The sequence below is a fragment of the Anomaloglossus baeobatrachus genome, unplaced genomic scaffold (assembly GCF_048569485.1).
Source record: "Anomaloglossus baeobatrachus isolate aAnoBae1 unplaced genomic scaffold, aAnoBae1.hap1 Scaffold_897, whole genome shotgun sequence".
In the NCBI taxonomy this organism is placed as follows: domain Eukaryota; kingdom Metazoa; phylum Chordata; class Amphibia; order Anura; family Aromobatidae; genus Anomaloglossus; species Anomaloglossus baeobatrachus.
The window spans coordinates 27789-46331 of NW_027445291.1; the positions used below are offsets into that span (position 1 = coordinate 27789).

The window sequence follows — 18543 nt, forward strand, 5'->3', positions numbered from 1 at the left end:
AGATGCGTACCAGCAAATATTTTTTTACAAAAAAAGCACTGGCTACAACTATGCATGCTCCATGGCTGTGAGGAGTGGTCGCAGGCATTGGGAAGACGTGGACGCAACACCTGATTTACAACTGTCCCTGGCCTAAGCTGAACAATACTATTTAGCTGGAAAGAGAACAGGTCAGTTTTCCAGGGGTGTGTGTGTGATGTTAGAGTACTGTGACCCCTAGGGGTGAAGGGTGTCACACGCACCTAGGTGTTTTAGATAGCCCGGGGCGGGAAAAAGCCAGTTTGTGTTTAGAGTTCAAGTTGGAGAGAAGTGTGTGCTGGAGCTGTGTCCAGCTCCAGCAGAGGCGAATACCCAAATTGAACAGGTACCAGGGTAGAAGCCCTGGTACCTTTGACTAGGAGGCATACGGAGGCCTCTGTGTGCAGGAGCCGGGAAGATGGCTCGGTGGAACCGTGGTGCATGCGGACAGGGTAGTGGCCCACCTGTACTGACCTGGGGAACCGACTCGGAAACCGGAGCACAAGTAGGGGTACTCAATCCCTGAAGCTAGGTCCAGAAACAACTGGGGGCTAGCTAATTAACTGATTGAGGCCAGGACTAGAGGTCTTGTCCCACCCAAAGTCCCTAATAGAAGACAACAGCCCACCGAGGGGGATAAACAGGCCACCGCCAAGGCTCAGAGATCCCACGGGCCAGCGTCTGCGGGCAAAGGACTCCTTCGGCCACATCCAGCCGGGGAGCGGACTCCTGGAGTTGCAAGCAAAGGTAGTCCACCGTTACAAAAAGGTGCAGGAGAAAGACAGAGACCACCAGCCGGGTGTGGGAACCCGAACGCAGCCGGCTGCGGGCATCGACCACCATCATTTTGGTTTACCAGAGACTTGTGTGTTTCCTTCTGAGTGAGTACACCAGCACCCTGTGGTCGCCCATCTCCCTGCACCAACCAACCCAACGGGTCCCAGGGCCACCATCCCTGCCCACGGAGGGGTTAACAACTTGCTGAGCAAAATCTCCCCCGGGTGTCCCGTTACAGCAGCGGTGGTGTCCAACCTCACCACACACCGTGGGTGGTATCACGAACTCTTATACGGCCCTGCCGTACATATACGTCCCCAAATCAACCATCCCCCATTTATTCGCGGTGTCCGCAGAGAACCCCCGGGGCCGGAGACCCTCAAGCCACCCACCGGAGAGCACCGAACCCAAGCAGCAGCGGCAGGCTGCTGGCTATCGGGGCGGCACACCCCGAAACTTGGCGTCACAAACAGGATACTTACCCATCCACTTACCTTGTAGAAGTGCACCTTGTGCTGAAGTCAGCGTTGATCCGTTGCAAAATTTCCAGAAGCCGCCATCTTGCCTCCATATTGGGCGCGAAAAGTTCCCGCCCAGCAGCTTCTTCCCCGATGAAAGGGCGCGAAAGCCAAAGCCCCATCCCCTGGGAACGCGGCCGGAAAGTGAGCCGGAAGTTGCAAAAACGAAACTTACCGGCCTGAGAGAGGAGTGCCGAGAAAAGACCAAGGGGGGGTGGGTGAACATTCTGCAGCATGTGACCGAGCAGATAAAGGGCAGGGACTCCAGGACCCTGCCATACTTCCCATTCCTGGATACCACCGAAGCGACATGGCCGCACCATCAGACAAGCCCGCGGTGGAGGAGCCCGCGCCCGGCACAGCAGCCTGGGTGGAAGCCCGGGCGGAGCAGATGTGCCGCCGCATCCAGGCCCAGGCAACCTGCCTGCTAAGGCGGTGGGCAGCCGAGATGGTGGAGAAAGCCGCAGCTGTGAGGATTCGTGAAGTGGATACAGCGCCGGAGGAGCGGGTAAGTGACCCACGCCCTTGCGTCCCTCAGGGACCGGCCGTTCAGGCTGAAGGACCCGGTCTGCCCCTGCCCGCCATGCTGCCTCCCTCACTGCCCGCACCCGTGACTGCCTCCCCGCTCGGTCCGCTGCCATCAACACCGGCAGCGGTGCCCGTGCCGTCGGCCCCCAACGACCAGACCGAAGACGTTGCCAGCAGTCAGCCCGTCACCGCCCCGGCACCCGTACCGGCTCCACGACGCACCAGCGTCCGGAAAGTGCCCCATCCTGATTTGGACGCACCAACGATCCCGGAGGAAGCCGCGCCCCAGATGACAACGGAGCCAGCAATCCGCCCGGCCAAGGTGGTGATCCCTGACTGGAAGCCAGCCCAGCGGGCAAAGCTGGCCGCTCCCAGATTCCAGGCCTCGGCTGAGGCGTCGCAAGGTTGCAGCTGTGAGGCAGCTGAGCAGGCCATGACACAGCGGGGTTCTCCGTTGCCAAAGGTGCTGGTCGTAACCGGCACAGGGGAACTCCGGCTGGGCCCTACCCCCGCGCAAAGTTACCGGGAGCAGGCTGCAGAGTGCAGACGCTCCATATTGGGAGCCGCAGCAGCGCCAGCTGGGCAGAGAGATCGCAGCCCGCGAAAAGAGGAAGGTGGAAGTCTTATCCCGGACCATCCAGGAGAAGAATAATCTTCGCAATGCCACCTTTCGGGTGAGGGGCCCGACATATGAAGGCCAGGCCCGGCATTTCGACCCCCAACGTGGATGGGGGGGTTCATCTTCGAGCCGGGCCTGGAGGCGGAGATCTGTGTGTCCTGGAGGGACGTTTACCCGCATCTTCCCGTGGGCCATCCCGACCGGGATCTGGAGCCCGGAGAGCTGGTGAGCTACACCCGACACTGTGGAGAGAGGGGGTGGTTTGCCCTGGATGTCAGGAGGAGGGTCCCCCGAAGTCCCCTGCAGTACAGCCATCCCTCTCCGCCACCCTCCAATCCCGAAGATGATTATTCAGAGTGTTAAGAGGTAGTGGTTCCCGGCTACCTTTCTGCAAGTCCGCATTGGGACCCTGTTAATGTTTCCGTTTTAAAAAATTAACCAAAGACATGGCTGAGAACTTGCAGGCCAACCCAAAACTTTCTGGGTCTTGTAAATAATCAATGGACCACCCTTTTCCATTTGTCCTGCAGTCTCCGGAGAGGCTGGTTGGAGGAAGGGCCTGCGGGAAATTGTAGGCCGAGGTCCTGTCACTAGCGAGACTGGTGACGATGCTCGGGTCAGGGGTCCCCTAGACGTGGGGCCTCTGAGAGAGACTGCCGGGTAAGGAACCTATTATCCGCCCCGTGTGGGCAACACCCGGACCCGAACCCATTTCCTGGACTGGGGAAAAGGGGTGCTGACCTGGTTTTAGAGGCAGCATCAAGGCTAGGTTTGCTTGGGTGGGCAAAAATGGAAAGGACCCGGTCCCGTCCCGTTCCCGGTTAATAAAAATGTTTTATTTATGCAACGTTTAAGTAAACTGCCTCCCGTAAGGGAAGAAACCAAATTCTCATACAATGTAAATATGTTATTATAATTGTAAATGTTTTTATCTTTTTCAGTTAAAAAGCAAAAATAAACCGGTGGTGGTCGGACAGCCCGCAGACGGCCTGTGTTTAACCAAGGGGGAGTGTGACGCCCTGACCAGCCAGGTACTCACAGATAGGGCACCGCATTACACCCTTCCCTCACAGGTAACATCAGCCAACCAATTTAAACCCTAGTCACCCCCCCCAGGGACAGATAAACACACCAGGGGCGGAACCAGGCGGTTGGAAGACGCCCAGCTAGGAGTTTAGATAGCCCGGGGCGGGAAAACACAAGTCAGATTAGTCTGAAGTTCAAGTTGGAGAGGAGTGTGGGCTGGAACTGGGTGCAGCTCCAGCAGAGGCGAATATCCAAATCGAACAGGTGCCAGGGTAGGAGCCCTGGTACCTTTGACTAGGAGGCATATGGAGGCCTCTGTCTGCAGGAGCCGGGAAGACGGCTCGGTGGAAGCGTGGTGGACCGGGACAGGGCAGTGGCCCGCTGGTACTGACCTGGGGAACCGACTCGGAAACCGGAGCACAAGTGGGGGTACTCAGAAACTGAAGCTAGGTCCAGAAACAACTGGGAGCTAGCTAATTAACTGAATGAGGCCAGGACTAAAGGTTCTGTCCCACCCAAAGTCCCTAATAGAAGACAACAGCCCACCGAGGGGGATAAACAGGCCACCGCCAAGGCTCAGAGATCCCACGGGCCAGCGTCTGCGGGCAGAAGACTCCTTCAGCCACATCCAGCCGGGGAGCGGACTTCTGGAGTTGCAAGCACAGGTAGTCCGCCATTACAAAAAGTTGCAGGAGAAAGACAGAGACTACCAGCCGGGTGAGGGAACCCGAATGCAGCTGGCGGCGGGCATCGACCACCATCATCTTGGTTTACCAGAGACTTGAGTGTTTCCTTCTGAGTGAGTACACCTGCACCCTGCGGTCGCCCATCTCCCTGCACCAACCAACCCAACGGGTCCCGGGGCCACCATCCCTGCCCACGGAGGGGTTAACAACTTGCTGCGCAACATCTCCCCCGGGTGTCCCGTCACAGCAGCGGTGGTGTCCAACCTCACCACACACCGTGGATGGCATCACAAACTCTTATACGGCCCTGCCGTACATATACGTCCCCAAATCAACCATCCCCCATTTATTCACGGTGTCCGCAGAGAACTCCCGGGTCCGTAAACCCTCGAGCCAGCCACCGGAGAGCACCGGACCCGAGCAGCAGCGGCAGGCTGCTGGCCATGGGGGCTGCACAGGGGCGGGTACGATCACTCGCACGATAGATCGTGCCGTGTGACGCCGGCATAAGTCTGGTGAATTGCCAGTCCAGCACTTTTACTTCATTTTCTTCCAGGAATTTCTTTACACACTTGGAATTGTGGCATGGAGCCAAATCTTGTTGGAATGTCCCTTCAAATTTACGCATGAATGGCACAATAAAACATTTTAAAACATCTATGTATTTGGATGAATTCATTATACCTTCAACAGGAAATAAGCTCCCTGTATCATCAGCTGGAAAAAAAAAGCCCCAAAACATCTGTTTTTGAGGGTGTTTTACAGTTTGTTGAATATGATCAGCTTGCAATGGTTTATTTTTGCTTCTTCTAACAACACTTGCTCTGTATCCTTGAACAAAAAGATGGGTTTCATCACTGAAAATTACCTATTTCCACTGGCTAGTTGTCCAAGATTTATATTTTTTGCCCATGTGAGTCGTTTTGCCTTTATTGGAGATATCAGAAGTTGTTTCTTTACTGGCTTGGTTGCCCTCCGACCAACTTCCACAAGTCTGCGCCATACAGTCGAATTGCTAAAATCAATACCTGCAGCGAACAAGTCTCTTTGGAGGTCTTTACTTGTTTTTCTTGCATTAATTTTACTATTTCTGATAAGTGTTTTATTAGTTCTTGGTGTCGTTTTCCTTTTTCTTCCACATTTCCCTTTTACTTTTGGAGAAAACGATCCAGTTTCATTGTATTTCCGTGGGGTAACATCCATATTTACAGACATGAATCACACTGAGAGTAAAACTACACTAAACCACTCGTCACAGAAACAAGCTCTCAACTGAAGCTGAGGGGGAAGCTAGCTGTTATTTTCTGACTAAAACCAGTCAAACTACATTTTGTTACTCAAAGTTGTACACTCACACCAGTTCAAAGTAGTTAAAACTGGTTTGAATCACTGACTGGTAACCAAGTTACCATTTTACTTAAAAAATTCTGTCCCAATTAATTTGCACAACACTGTAGGTACTCCCTAACCATCTATTGATAATATTTCTCTCCTTTTGGAGAAAATAAACCTCCCAACTCTCACCAAATTTCAATTAAGGCCCTGTCACACACAGAGATAAATCTGCGGCAGATCTGTGGTTGCAGTGAAATTGTGGACAATCAGTGCCAGGTTTGTGGCTGTGTACAAATGAAACAATATGGCCATGATTTCACTGCAACCACAGATCTGCCAAAGATTTATCTCTGTGTGTGACTGGGCCTTTAGTCTCACTCTCGCAACAGAGTAAGCCATAAGGGCTATTGACGAACAACTAAAGTTTGGTAAATCTCCTGGCCTGGACGGTTTGTCAAAAGATTACTATAAAAAGTATTAATGTCTTCTAGTCCCCTCGTTAGAGTCTTTAATATATCTAAAATCTTATGTTATTATTTATTATTATAGCGCCATTTATTCTATTGCGCTTTACAAGTGAAAAGGGTATAGATAAAAAACAAGTACAATAATAATGAACATTACAAAAACAGACTGGTACAGGAAAGGAGAGGACCCTGCCCGCAAGGTGTCACAGTCTATAGGGAATGGGCGAGGATACAATAGGTGAGGACAGAGCTGGTTGCGCAGTGGTGTACTGGCCTGAGGGTTATTGCAGGTTGTAGACTTGTCGGAAGAGGTGGGTCTTCAGGTTCCTTTTGAAGCTTTCCACAGTAGGCGAGAGTCTGATATGCTGGGGTAGATCATTCCAGAGTATGGAGGAAGCGCGGGGGAAAGACTATATTACTTACCGGTAATGGGATTTTCCAGAGTCCACGACAGCACCCACGAGAGAGGGATCCGCCCCCTTCAGGACAGGAAACCTACAGATAAAAAGGGGCGGTCCCCCTCCCTCATCAGTTAGTTTCAGAGAATGTGAGAGGAACCGCCAAGGATTAGTAACAAGGTAAGAGAAAAGTTTAAATAACACCAAAGGGTGAAAAGAAAAAAGGGCAGGGGTGTAAAGGGTGCTGTCGTGGACTCTGGAAAATCCCATTACCGGTAAGTAATATAGTCTTTTCCTTTCGCCACGACAGCACCCATGAGAGACTTGGAGAGAGAGAATACACTTAGGGAGGGACAACCATCTGAAGGACCGATCTCCCGAAAGCAAGGTCTGAGGAGGAAGAAAGGTCCAGCCGGTAGTGTTTCTAAAAGGTAGAGGGAGAGGACCAGGTGGCCGCCTTACAAATACTGTCGATGGAGACATATGCCATGGCGGCCCAAGAGGAGGCCATCGCCCTAGTAGAGTGAGCCTGTACAGGGGAAGGAAGAGGCTCTTGCTTCATCTCATATGCAATGGAAATGGCATCCCGCATCCATCGGGCCAAGGTATGCTTCGTCACCTGACAGCCACGTCTGGAACCCTGAAAGGCAACAAACAAAGCCCTATCCTGTCGCCAAGAGGCTGTCCGAGATATATAAGCTAGAACTGTTTCCCTAACATCTAGGGTGTGAAAACGGCATTCTTCAGGTGTGGTAGGGACAGGAAAGAAGGAAGGGAGGATGATTTCTTGACTACGGTGGAACTGGGAAGCTACTTTAGGCAAATAAGCCGGGTCCGTTTTGAGGACGATTCGATCTGGAAAAATCCTAAGGAAGGGAGGATCCACGGACAGAGCCCGAAGATCGCTAACACGATGGGCAGAAGTGAGAGCGACTAAGAGGCAGGTTTTGAGGGACAGTAATTTCACAGATGCCGAGGCGAGCGGCTCAAAGGGTGGAAGGGTCAGGGCATCCAGAACCAGAGTGAGATCCCAGGGGGGTGGGCAGGCGAGACGGAGCGGTTGACCGCGGTCACATGCCTTGATGAAACGCATGACCCACCTATTACCTGCAATATTGGAATTGTAAAGGGCGCCCAGGGCAGACACATGAACTTTGAGAGTACTGACTGATAGACCCATATCCCGTCCAGACTGGAGAAACTCCAGAATAGAGGGGATCGGGACCACAGAGGGTGAGGAATCAGGGAAGGAGGCAAGGAACTGCTTCCATACTCGACCATACTGACGGGTGGTTACCGGCTTCCTACTCCGCAGTAGGGTATCCACAAGGCGACTGGAAAACCCACGGGAGACTAGTAACGCCCTTTCAAATTCCATGCCGTCAAGTGGAGTCCCTTGACGCGTGGATGAAGGAAAGGACCCTGTGAGAGGAGGTCTGGTCGAGAGGGGAGAACCCAGGGGTCCGTTACTGACATATGTCTCAGGAGGGAGAACCAGGGACGCCTGGGCCAGAAGGGAGCGATAAGGAGAATGCGAGCTTGATCTTCCCTGATCTTCCGAAGGACTGTAGGAAGGAGAATCATGGGAGGGAAGGCATAAGCAAGGCTGTACCGCCAAGGAACCTGAAGGGCATCCAGGACCGTCGGCTGATCTGCCCTGTTCAGGGAGCCAAATTGTTTCAACTGCCTGTTGTCTTTGGTAGCAAACAAGTCTATAACCGGCAGGCCCCAGCACTGCATGATTTGAGCAAAAACCTCCCGATGTAAGACCCATTCGCCCTGACGGAGAGTGTGACGGCTGAGGAAATCCGCTTTGACATTGTCCACCCCCCGGATGTGTACCGCAGAGAGGGACAAGAGATGGGTTTCGGCGAGCTCCAATAGGTGAACCGCCGTGGACATGAGGGAAGAGGACCTCGTCCCCCCCTGGCGGTTGATGTATGCGACCACCATCCGATTGTCCGTACAGAGCCGTACATGGGTGCCCCTGAGGAGGGGAAGAAAGGACATCAGGGCTTGACTGACTGCCATGAGTTCTTTCCGGTTGGAGGACGCCGTTGACTCTTGAGCGGACCAAAGACCTTGGGCCATAGAGTCCCCCAGGTGAGCCTCCCACCCCCAGGGGCTGGCATCCGTTGTGAGGAGACTGGTGGAATGCACATTCCATTCCTTCCCCTTGGTTAAGTTCGCCTCCAGCAGCCACCAGGTCAGGGAAGCACGGGCAGTGTCTGTCAAGGTCAGAGGATGATCGAGGGACCCTTGATGGGATCTTGTAGCCGCCAGGACCTCCCACTGTAGCTGTCTGGAGTGAAGCTGGGCCCACTGGACAGCGGGGATACAGGAAGTCAGGGACCCCAACAGAGACATAGCGGACCGGAGAGAGAGTGACCTGTGGCTCTGTGCGCGCCGTACAATCCTCTGGATTTTGGCCACTTTGTCCGACGGAAGAAAACAACGCTGTTGGCGGGAATCCAGGTGCATGCCTAGGAAAGACTGAAAGGTGGAGGGCGTGAGTCTAGATTTTTGTAGATTCAAAAGCCACCCGAGACAGCCCAGGGTCGACATAGCATGATGGAGGCGGAGGGAACATTGTGCTGCCGTGCTACCCACAACCAGTAGGTCATCCAAATAAGGGACGATGAAAGTCTGGTGTTCGCGAAGGTGAGCAGTGACCTCAGCCATGACTTTAGTGAAAATCCATGGGGCGAGGGAAACACCGAAGGGCATGGCCGTGAATTGGAAGTGGTGAACGGAGTCGTTAATGGAGAGTGCTACCCGGAGGTACTGCTGATAACGTGGGTGGATCGGGACGTGGAAATACGCATCTTGTAGATCAAGGACTGCCATGTAACAATTGGGGTAGAGCAATTTTATAGTGATCAGGAGGGATTCCATTTTAAACGGCCGGTATTTCAGAAAGAGATTAAGCTTCTTTAGATTAATTATAGTCCTAAATGACCCATCGGGTTTTGGTACTAAGAAAAGGGGGGAGTAGAACCCTTGGCCCCTCTGATGTAACGGGACCGGCGCAAGAACCTGCTTGTCCACGAGAGTGAGGACTGCTGACACCAGTGCGTGATGTTGAGCTGCCGACCTCCTAGTGGGTGTAAGACAAAAAAATCGAGGAGGGAGGGATGTGAATTCCAGCCTGAGACCATGTGAGAGCAAATCCAGGATAAAGGAGCTGGAAGTGATGGTTGTCCAAACGTCCGCAAAAAAACGGAGCCTGCCTCCCACCGGAAAAACCTCATCATTGTTTGGGGAACTTCCGACGGAAGGAAGGGTTGCCAAACAGGGCTCCCTTGGACCCAGAAGCGGGGTTGTCAGATCTGTCCTTGCGGTCGGGCCGGGTGGGCTGGAAACGACGTTTGCGATACGGGGGCTTAGAGGGAGGAGTAAATGCATTAGGGAACCCCTTTTTACCATCACCAGCCTTGGTGAGTATGTCATCCAGCTGAGGACCAAAGAGGAACTCACCCTCACAGGGAAGTGCACACAGTCTCGATTTTGAGGATGTGTCACCTTTCCACGACTTCAGCCAGAGAGCTCTCCGGGCTGCATTAGAAGACCCTGCCGCTCGGGCCGCCAGGCTGACAGAGTCAGCAGAAGCATCTGCCAGGTAATTAGCCGCGTCTTTGAGTAAGGGGAGCGAGGAAACAATCTTATCTCTGGAGGTGCCCGACTTAAGCTGCTTGTCTAAGTGATCCAGCCAGACCGAAAGAGACCGGGCAGTACATGTCGCAGAAATGGCGGGCTTCAGTGCCCCTGCAGAGGCTTCCCAGGTCTTTCGCAGGAAGGCATCGGATTTACGGTCCAGAGGATCTCGCAGGAATCCCATATCCTCGAAAGGCAGCGCCGACTTTTTGGAGGATTTTGCCACGGCCACATCCACCTTTGGGACTTTGCACCATTAAGATAAGTCCGCGTCATCAAAGGGGTATCGCCGTTTCGAAGAAGATGGGAGAAACCCGCGATGATCCTGTTTCTGCCATTCCTTGCGAACAAGGGTTTTAAGAGCCTCATTAACAGGGAAAGACTTCCGCTTCTTCTGAGCGAGACCAGCAAATAGAGTATGATCAGCCGATTTGGGGGTTTTCTCTTCTGCAACTCCCATAGTTAATCGGACGGCCTTCACCAAGCCATCCATCCCATCCAATGAAAAACATGCTTTTCCAGCCTCGTCAGAAGAAGACGAGGAAGAGGCTGAAGAAGAATCACCATGGCTTTCATCCGAGTCAGAAGACGGGGGAGAATCATGCTGGCGGTGAGTTTTCTTGTGCTTCTTAGACCCTTGAAGGGACTGAAGAGAAGCCTGAATCTTTGAACGGATTAGGTCCCGGAGATCCGGAGGGGGGACAGTAGAAGCCGGAACCTCCCCCCGTATAGCTTGGATGCAAGGCCCACAAAGTCTTTGTTTGTAGTCTTTAGGGAGGGGACAAGCACACAGGGGGCATTCTTTATTATTAGCCTTAGCGGTGCACTTCCTAGGGGCCTGGAACAGAACCGGAAGGGAACATCAGTATAGGGGGACATTCACGAAGTTCACTCACCCATACCAGAAAAAGAACGGATACTGGCTTTGGAGGTGGAGACGAAGGCTCTTAGAGGATGCAGAGTCAATACGGTCCTCCTTCCTCTTACGACCCGTGGAACTCCTGGAGTCGCTGGAGTCCTTGCGTCCAGCATCCCTGGACGGAGAAGGGTCCCAGGATGGGGAGGTGTGTGGACTTCCCATCATGGAAAGGAACGGAGCACATTGCCAGGAGCTCCACTCTCCATTAAAAGGGAAGCCCACTTTAGTGCACCCCCATGTTCACCCCGCCCCCCTCCAAGCGCTCCTGCATTTCCGGGTCACCACTGTAGCAACGAGCGCCGACGCGGCAGGCCCCGGACACGCCCTCCCCCGCGCGTACACGCCGCGTGACCCTGAGGCTGCAAAGCACGTGGCGCAGAGGGAGCGCCGGACCCACCGCACACAGCAACTCACCGCCCAGCAGCGTTTCTTCGCGTCAGGAGGGAGGGATCCACGAGCGTTCTCCATGCCGTCCGTTCCCCCGGAAGTGCTCCCGCGCACTTCCGGGTCCCTGCAGGAGCGCGCGCGCGCTGACACTGCAGGCCTTGGATACGCCCCCCCGCGCACACGTGCCCTGCAACCCGGAAGAAGCAGGCACTTGGCACAGAGAGAGCCTCCGTCCCCACCGCGTACAGCATACTTACCAGCGCGGTCCTGCAGGCGTCATTTCCCAGGTGGACAAGGCCGGACCAAGGGAAAGAGGACGAGGTGCACCGGAGGATAGAGTCCACGAGGGGAGCTCCACCGACCATGCTTCCGGATCCTGAGCTCCGCCGTTCCCCTAGAGACCGCACGGACTCCACTGGACCCAGGTATGGTAGGTTCCGATCCATTCAGGACAGGAAACCAACTGATGAGGGAGGGGGACCGCCCCTTTTTATCTGTAGGTTTCCTGTCCTGAAGGGGGCGGATCCCTCTCTCGTGGGTGCTGTCGTGGCGAAAGGAAAATCTTGTATGCGATTGTGGGAAGAGGAGATAAGAGGGGAGTAGAGAAGGAGATCTTGTGAGGATCTGAGGTTGCGTGCAGGTAGGTACCAGGAGACTAGGTCACACATGTGAGGAGGAGACAGGTTGTGGATGGCTTTGTATGTCATGGTTAGTGGTTTGAACTGGAGTCTTTGGGCAATGCGAAGCCAGTGAAGGGATTGGCAGACTGGCAAGGCCAGGGAATAATGAGGGGACAGGTGGATTAATTGGGCTGCAGAGTTTAGGATGGATTGGAGGGGTGCAAGAGTGCTGTAAGGGAGGCCACAGAGCAGGAGATTGCAGTAGTCAAGGCGGGAGATGATGAGGGCATGCACCAATGTATATGCAGATTCTTGGTTAAGGAAAGCACGAAGCTGGGAGATATTTTTAAGTTGTAGTCGGCAGGAGATTTCTCCATGAAATGCTCAAAGCCCACATAGTTACTATTCCTAAACCAGGGAAGACACCGGACACCTCAGCAAATTTCCGTCCTCTCTCCTCAATACCGATTTTAAGCTATATGCGAAGACTCTTGAATATTCTTCCCATCCTAATCCATAAGGACCAGGTTGGATTCATAAAAAACCGTGTGATGGCACAATGCGCTTTATCAATTTTATCTCCCGGGCGAAGGCTAGCCGGACGCCTTCTTTCCTCCTTGGTTTGGATGAGGAGAAGGCGTTCGACTGGGTCCATTGTGGGTACTTGGACTTGGTCCTCAAGAAGTTTGGGTTTGCTGGCCCAATCCTTTCCACAATTAAGACCCTATATTCCCTCCCCTCAGCGCAGGTGTATACCTCTGCAGTGCTGTCTCCATCTCCAATGGTACCCGCCAGGGGTGTCCTCTCTCGCCTCTCATTTTCACCTTAGTGATGGAGCCCATCACGCAAACCATGAGGTCTTCCTCAGAGTTAACAGGTATACGCATTGGCCCTATAAACCACTGTATAGGTTTCTTTGCAGATGACGTTATCTTTTGTGTTTCCGACCCTGAATACTCCCTCCCCACAATATCAAAAGTCATTAAGGAATTTGGTTATACAAGTTATTACAAAGTTAATGCTTCTAAATCCCTTATTCTAGGTATCAATGTCCCTGAAGGGCTTAAGAAATCATTACAAAAATCTTATCCTTATAGTTGGGTGAATAGTGCTCTCCCATATCTCAGGATTTTCCTATAATCTCAAGTTAAGTTATTGAAACGTTATAATTTTAGATCCTTGAAGCAGGCCATCCAGAAAGATGTTGCAACTGAAAATAAATTCCCCATCTTGTGGGTAGGATGCATATCTATATTGAAAATGATGCTTCTCCCCAAAATAATTTACTACTTTCGTAATCTCCCTATCCTCATTTCCTTGTCAACGTTGAAAACCTTGAAATTTCTCCTAATGTCTTTTATCTGGAACTCTAAAAAGAATAAAGTCTCAAAAAAATACTAATCCTCCCAGATGATCAATGGGTTTTGGGATGCCTCTAAGTTCTACAATATTATAGAACCTCCCTATTGGACCAGTTGAGGAGCTGGTGGTCGGATGACTCTTCCAAACTTTGGGTAGAGATGGAGTCCCACATGGTAGAGTTGCCAAAAATCTCCTTCCTAATGTGTTGTCGAGGATTTCTCAAAACTTCTGACCTACCTCCTACCCTATGATTGATGCGGGTGTATATGTAAGAGGTTCCGCTATGATACAGTGATGCCACTGACAGGACAGATGAGTTTTCCAGAAGCAACGATAAAACAACAAGATTTATTGTTACCAAACTCGCCCCTGTTTGTATGGGGAAGGAAAAAGAACTAATAACATAAGCAGGGAATATCAAACAACTCATACAAGAGAACTAGGTTTCTAATTTCCTTACCAGGAGAACAGCCACATATTATTGGTCTCTGAAACGGGATGTGTTCCCTGGGGCCAATAATGCCACCCCCCTCCCCTAAATAGGTCTGGATTTTACTCAGGGTTAGTTCTAAAAGGGAAGCTGTAATATGTGTCTTTTCTCCAGGTTCACAATCTTAACCCTATTCCCAATCAATAAACTCCCTGGGATCCCAATATTACCAAACTCAGCTGTACAGCTAAGCAGAATTCAACCCAAGTTTACCAACAAGAAAAAACATTAAATAAATGACCATATTCAATTCCCAATTACATGAAATACAAATATTAACAATCTCATTTGATTAACATGCTCTGCGGGAAAATCCAATCCGAGCAGGAGGGTGCCTTGGGAACTTCACCACGGACTGTGGCCTTTCTGAACTTCGCACCGTGGTATCAATAGTCGTTGGGAAGATGAATACAGTTTGTGCCTCACTGACACCGTCCCATAGAGATCAGTTATTTAGGTTGGTCTAAACACCAAGCTAACCCTAGATAAAATTCTCCTTGACCGGTCTAACGAGTTTAAAATAGAACGAACATCATAAGGTACCTCATCCTTGTTTTGGGTATAGAGTGCTTTACCCTTCCACAGGCGCCGTGTCACACTTCACAAACCGGCCGGCTCTTTTCAATGATCTCCTGTTGTTGGTTTTCTTTCTTTTTCCTTGCTGTCCACCAAACAGAAATTGAGGATTATTGTCCCAGACATCACCAGTCACAGGAGCACACACAAAAACACTGCTCCTCCCAGTTTTGTCTCCGTGGCAACCAACCGACTTCTATTCACAAAAAAACTTTACTCGTCCTCAACTTGACTGACAGCGCAATGGTGCAATAAAAGTATTTTATAAATCAAGCAGCAAAATCGCATTTTCACTGCACAGTTCGGCTATTATTTACATCACAGTATTCACAAAATTATTCAAGTATTGTTTTTTTAACACTTCATAAAATTTAGAACAACAGTGAGTGTCGCTGACATCTAGTGGTCAGATGTCATCATTACAGGAGTGCCTTTTGCTCATAGGCAACACCAACACGCATATCTCTATGCACCTTCCTACATATACACATGGGTGAATAAAAGTTTGGGGCACTCGTTAGTCCCTTTTAGAATAAACAAACTCCCGCTAGCTTTGTTTAAATACATCATTCCCTCCATTAACCTGGACGGGTGGATTACAAAGGGAATTGTTAAACTGGGCAATCTATTGAGATCTAACTCCATCTGACCATTTTCAGAAATTTCGCAATCATATGGTATTCATAGTAAAAACTTTTTTTTTTTATGTACTTCCAAATCAGGCATTTTGTTACCTCATTCAACTTACAAGACCAACCTCATAGGTCCCTCTATGATGATTACTTTTTTGAATAATAGGGACTAATCTAAAGGTATATCTAGATACTACGCTGCCCTTCACCCCTCTTATGCTCCTCCCTCCTTCCCTTTTGTTGTAAAGTGAGAAAGGGACTTGGGGCAATCATTTTCTGAATCTGCATGGTCCTTCTCCTTCCAAATCAATAAGAAAGCATCTCAATTCATTAATCACCTGGAAGCTTCTCAATAGGTGGTATTTTACCCCCTACAGACTTAGCAAAATATTTCCCCAATCTTATCCTATATGTTGGAGGTGTCAGGACGAGGTGGGTACTCTTCTCCATGTCTGGAGGTCCTTCACACACATTCGAGACTATTGATGCCAGATCCATGGTCTGATTCAATCCATTCTACATACAGATTTTCCATGGTGTCCTGCCACACCTCTCATCTCTGGATCTTGATAAAATCCTGATGGAGGATGCTGTGATCATTTCACATGTGCATACGATAGGCACCTCTGAGATTGCATCTAATTTGAAATCGGCTAAATCGTTTTCAATGCAGGAAATTATAAGTAAAATCCAAAACAATTGCGTTATGGAACACATGATTGCTAGCCGTAAAGGCAGTCTGACCAAGTCTCAGTGGGCAAAGTGGATTCAGTACTCCAACTACTCCTGTGACTAATTTAGCGTTCTTTCTTTATTGTATCTGGATCGGTTGCTATATTCCATTGTGAGTTGTACTAGTACCTTCTAAATGTTTTTTTTTTCAGTTGTCAGGTTGTAGAAGAAAATAAGCAATTTCATGTGTATTCTTATCATGGTACCTTTTCTTCTTTCTTTTCCCTGGTCTTCACTTTTCTGCCTTTATGCTTTTTTATCCTCTCTTCTCATTCCCTTATCTACTTTTCCCTTTCCCTCTGTTATGGATAAAGTTGTTATTAATGATATTGAAATGGTACTCGTTACGCTTAAGAGTCAAGACAGAATCTACTTCTTGTATTCAACATACAGTAGATACTATGTTATGTCTTGGTATACTTTTTGAAAATCAATAACGTTATAAAAATAATTCCCTCATTCTGAATTTGGCAAGGGTTTCTCCCTTGTGTGAATTATTTGGTGTTTAGCAAGACTTGATATATCTCCAAAATATTTCCCACATTCTGAACATGAAAAACGCTTCGCCCTTGTGTGAGTTCTCTGGTGTCTAACAAGATCTGATCCTCGGGTAAAAAATTTCCCACATTCTGTACATAAAAAAGGCTTCTCCCCTGTGTGAGTTCTCTGGTGTCTAACAAGATCTGATCCTCTCGTAAAACATTTCCCACATTCTGAACATGAATATAGCTTCTCCCCTGTGTGAACTCTCTGGTGTTTAACAAGATGTGATCTTTTGTTAAAACATTTCCCACATTCTGAACATGAATATGGCTTCTCCCCTGTGTGAGTTCTGTGGTGTCTAACAAGATGATATCTATTGTTAAAACATTTCCCACATTCAACACATAAAAAAGGCTTCTCCCCTGTGTGAGTTCTCTGGTGGCTAACAAGATGTGATCTCTTGGTAAAACATTTCCCACATTCTGCACATAAAAAAGGCTTCTCCCCTGTGTGAGTTCTCTGGTGGCTAACAAGATGTGATCTCTTGGTAAAACATTTCCCACATTCTGCACATAAAAAAGGCTTCTCCCCTGTGTGAGTTCTCTGGTGGCTAACAAGATTTGATCTATTGTTAAAACATTTTCCACATTCTGAACATGAATAATGCTTCTCCCCTGTGTGAGTTCTCTGGTGGCTAACAAGATGTGATCTATTGTTAAAACATTTCCCACATTCTGAACATGAATATGGCTTCTCCCCTGTGTGAGTTCTCTGGTGGCTAACAAGATTTGATCTATTGTGAAAACATTTCCCACATTCTGAACATGAATATGGAGTCTTCCCTGTGTGAACTCTCTGGTGTTTAACAAGATGTGATCTTTTGTTAAAGTATTTCCCACATTCTGCACATAAAAAAGACTTCTCCCCTGTGTGAGTTCTGTGGTGTCTAACAAGATGATATCTATTGTTAAAACATTTCCCACATTCTGAACATGAATATGGCTTCTCCCCTGTGTGAGTTCTCTGGTGGCTAACAAGATGTGATCTATTGTTAAAACATTTCCCACATTCTGAACATGAATATGGCTTCTCCCCTGTGTGAGTTCTCTGGTGGCTAACAAGATGTGATCTATTGTTAAAACATTTCCCACATTCTGAACATGAATATGGCTTCTCCCCTGTGTGAGTTCTCTGGTGGCTAACAAGATTTGATCTATTGTTAAAACATTTCCCACATTCTGAACATGAAAAGGGTGTCTCCCCTGTGTGTGTTTGCTGGTAATTAACAGATTCTGAAGAAAATCTTTTCTCCCCTGTGTGAATTTTTTTCTGGATTTTTTGATATTCTGAAGTTAAAAATGGATTCTTAACTGTATGAACACTCCGATTTTTAAAGCCTCTTTTGTGACTTTTAATTTTGTTAATAGTCTGTGATGAATCAGAAGGTAGGACTTGTTTAAAAGAAGCAGATGATAGATCTTTGCTGTGAAGGGATGATGGTATATCTGGAATGATGGCATTCACTTCAGTTATATTTTGTGTGATATCAAGGTCATCTGATTTAAACATTGAATACGTCAGTTGTGCCTCTAATCTCCTGATACAATCATCTGCCAAAAAATATAAGAATAAAAATTATTTTTAATAATATATATATTTAAAAATAAAATTTATAAAATAGCATGTAACACCATCAACAGCATCCCCTTACTATCCTGCCCCCTTTCCCATCAGTGGCTTCTATGTCCCCAGTCCATATTGCCATATCCCAGGGCCTGCGTACACCACACAGGTCTCCTGGGAGAGCGCAAGCATGTATTCTTAAAGGGTCAGCATGCCATAACCTGGAAGAGCATCTTAGGCTATGGCTGAGAGGCACTAGATATTTAAGGCACCCTCCCCCTATGGGAGGTGCCTGAGCAATGGGGTCTATCCTTTGAGACACTTGGCTAGTTGTTAGATCCCATTTCGTTTGCTGAGTCTTATGCTTGTCTCTGTATCCTAGTATCTGCTGTGCCATCTGTACCTGCTGCATCTATCTATAGCACCTGTGCCTACTGTACCTTCTGTATCTTCCAGTAGACCATGATGTTCAACCCTCTTTGTTCATTTTCCCTCCCATATATTGGAATAATAAGCCATCAAAAAAAGTGTTTTGTAGGCCAAAATTATACCAAACTGCTAGTTTGTCAGTGAAGAAATGGAGAGTTTCCACAATGGTTGTAGCTCAAAGACTCTTGATTATGAAGCGATATGGCTTCCTAATCCAATCCAACAAAATTCCAAAGCCAAATGTCCTCAATGCTTCTCAGCCTT

At 49.1% G+C, this 18543-nt stretch overlaps 1 protein-coding gene across 1 annotated transcript; it reads right to left on the minus strand.

The window, feature by feature from the left end:
- Positions 1-13631: 13631 nt before the first annotated feature.
- On the minus strand, positions 13632-17837 carry LOC142289102 (uncharacterized; the record flags this gene model as incomplete). Its single annotated transcript, XM_075333572.1, has 1 exon — positions 13632-17837. A coding segment is annotated over one exon (1637 nt), but the record flags the coding sequence as incomplete, so codon positions are not given.
- Positions 17838-18543: the final 706 nt, after the last annotated feature.